Below are 3,193 nucleotides of genomic sequence, written 5' to 3'. Positions count from 1 at the left end.
CGAAAAGAAGTAAGATTCCTCTCGCAAAAGAAGCAAAATCTGGAATGCCAGCTACAAGAAAAAGACACCAGACTTCAGGATCAAAAGGATTTGCTGCAAAAGAGAGACTGTCGTCTTCAGGAGATGACCAAGAAAGCCAACGCCATCGATGGAGAAAATAATCGACTGCAAGATGAGCTGCGGCAGCTACAACGAGAGAAGGAACAGTGTCTCCGTGACCTTGAAAACATCAAGATGCAGAAGAAACAACAAGAGGAAACAAACGCAAGACTTCAACAACAAATCTCTGTTCTCATGAGATGGCGCCAAAGTTTGGCCTTTGGCCTGATGAAGAATGACGATCAGCTCTTTAATGGGGCTCCATAGGAAGTTACAAAGTTTCATTTGAGGTTTTTAAAGGAATGCTCATTCTTTTTATGCTGAAATTTGTTTTGTAAATATATAAAAGGAACTACTTTTAATAAATGCTTGTAATTATTTTTCTGTTTCATTAACCACAGAAATTTGATTTTTGTGCCCACTTGTCTCTCTTAATTCACAATGACCCAATCATCATCATAAAGACTATGTATTTAATTACGAACTTGATGACGCAATAAGTTAAACTTAGGTATCTTATTGTAATGATATCAAACAAAAAAGTTGTAAAATCAATCATATCTCATTTTAAGGATATACAAATACAAGCATCCACATTCACATTTGTTTTTTCATTTTCATAAAAGCACATCGTAAGTTTTACCTCTAATCTGAAAGCAAGACTTTTATTTTTCCAAAAATTTTCAAATCTTTTCATAATGTTTCCTTGAAGACGAATCAGTTATTTCATTACCTGGTTCTATTTACCTTTTAACAATAACTTAATTTTTTCATTCTCATATCAGAGTTTGGGTTTACTTGCCATTGAAAATAAAACCTTATGGTATTAACCTCTGAAGATTGCACATAATTATAAGACTTATGGAGAAAATTTTCTCTTAAACTTTAGGGAAATGATTTGTCAGTAGCTGTTCGACTCCCTCTATCTCCTTATGTGATAAACCCCACGCCTGCCACACGCGATATGCTTTGTGAAGTATTGCTTTCATGATTCCTACTTTAGAGCAATTACGCAGATACCAGGAAAACTTAAAACAGAGAACACCAGAAATATTTTATGAGCGGTGGAAAAATCATTCTCTCCTTGGTTTGCTTATTTTTATAGTTTATATAGGAAATATTTTAATGTCACTCTTAGAATATTTTATTTTTCCTTGTTACCTTTCTTCACTGGGCTATTTTCCCTGTTAGGGCCCCTGAGCTTATAGCATTCTGCTATTCCAACTACGGTTGTAGCTTAGCAAATAATAATAATAATAATAATAATAATAATAATAATAATAATAATAAAAATAATCCGACTCTTCTGAATTGGTATGATGATAAATCATGGTAGATAACATAAAGTTATGTATTCACTTTTCTTTCAGCCTTTGTTCATAGGACATTGTTTGAACATCAACGCAATTTGAATTGTTTTCTGATATGAAAATCCCCAAATTATATAACTTTTTCAGATCATCTTTCATTATCCAGCTACGTGATGAACAGGTCAAAATTAAATTTTTCTTATGTTGGTAATGAATTTAGGAACCTATTTCTAATTATGATATTAATTTGCATGAATTCCTTTGAGATTATTTGATAAAAAAACTTTTTGCCTTTACTATTATCGAAATTGCAGGCATATAATGTATGAGAAATCTTTTCCGCATTCTGCCACCTCAATCTCATTGACAATTTTCTTTTCTCTTTTAACTTATCTTTTAATCTGAAATTGGTCATGATTTTCTTTAAACCTTCATAAGTAACTCCACATAAATTTTACACACTAATTTGTCATTCTATAAAACCCAAAACTGGTGAATGACATTAATTATTACCATTTTTTTTTTACCAGTGAAAAAAATGTGCATGACTATAAACAAGACTTTATGATAACTTTATACAAAAAATACTGAACCTGTCGTTGTGAAGAAGTGCTGCATGCAAGTTTCATTTTAATCGAACTCATTGCAATTTAATAAACGAAAACTTACAAAGTTTCACTTGACTAGGAATACTCCTCATCATCATCTCCTCCTACTCCTATTGACGCAAATGGCCTCAAAAATACTTCCAATTCATGATTATTTTAACGATTTACACGAAACAAGATATTTCCAGAGGACACCATCCGCTATCATGATTTTTAGTTTTCATTACAATCACAGGTTTCGTAAGATTTCTCAAAACAGCAATTCTTCAGAATTCCTACGTAATTCTTTATTAAAAGACGGGATATGAGCTGATATCCTATATTGCAATTACATGGATCGTTTGATATGAAATAATTTTCACTTGGTAAGAAATATGTTTTATATTGCCTTATAATACAAGGTACGTGACCCGTAATAAGTGATGGCCAAATAGTTAGATACGCACACACGCACCCACCCCCAACAAAGGTATGACTACTCTGTCTCCCCCTACCTGAGGGACGGGGTGAGACCGAGTAGTTAGGCGTCTGGCATTGCCACTAAGCGTGACTATATATATATATATATATATATATTATATATATATATGTGTGTGTATATATATATATATATATATATATATATATATATATATATACATATATATATATATATATCCTGACACTTGATCTTTATTATATAGGAGAGATATCAAGTTTTCATCCTACACCCAGAGAGTTTAAAAATGATAAGTTTTCACCTTGAACTCCCATAGAGAAATCACGTTAGAAATACGGAAGGAACAGTAAGGGGATAATGTCCTTATATGAGCACGAATGTTCATGAATTAAACTAAGAGCAAAATTATGTCAAGTGAAAGATTTGGAATGCCTGGAATGCAGGAATATAAGAACGCCATGGGAGAGTTCCTGAAAATAAGGAGATTTGGGAAATTTTTATGTTCACAGTACTTGTACTTGTACTTTGAGGATAAGCCTTTGCAACGGCTCCTCTATTTATAGTACTATCAAATACCTAACGGTAGAGACAACGATCGATGAACAACAGGTTATTAGTAAATTTAAAAAGTAATACAAGTAGCGAGACTGTCACTGATTAAGGACTATTCACTTATAAAGGAAACAATGGGGATTATCAGAAAAAGACACTGGAATCAAAATAGCATTACTGAAAGA

At 32.5% G+C, this 3,193-nt stretch overlaps 1 protein-coding gene across 1 annotated transcript in view; it reads left to right on the top strand.

The window, feature by feature from the left end:
• The window catches only part of LOC137618488 (myosin heavy chain, clone 203-like), a 1,185-nt gene extending 819 nt beyond the window's left edge, over window positions 1-366 (top strand). The window contains exon 1 of the mRNA XM_068348647.1: window positions 1-366. This exon is cut by the window's left edge and continues 819 nt beyond it. Within this exon, the coding sequence (XP_068204748.1) occupies window positions 1-366 (366 nt within the window).
• Window positions 367-3,193: the final 2,827 nt, after the last annotated feature.

This window comes from Palaemon carinicauda, chromosome 24, assembly GCF_036898095.1.
Source record: "Palaemon carinicauda isolate YSFRI2023 chromosome 24, ASM3689809v2, whole genome shotgun sequence".
Classification (NCBI taxonomy): Eukaryota; Metazoa; Arthropoda; class Malacostraca; order Decapoda; family Palaemonidae; genus Palaemon; species Palaemon carinicauda.
This window is presented reverse-complemented; position numbering and strand designations above follow the sequence as displayed.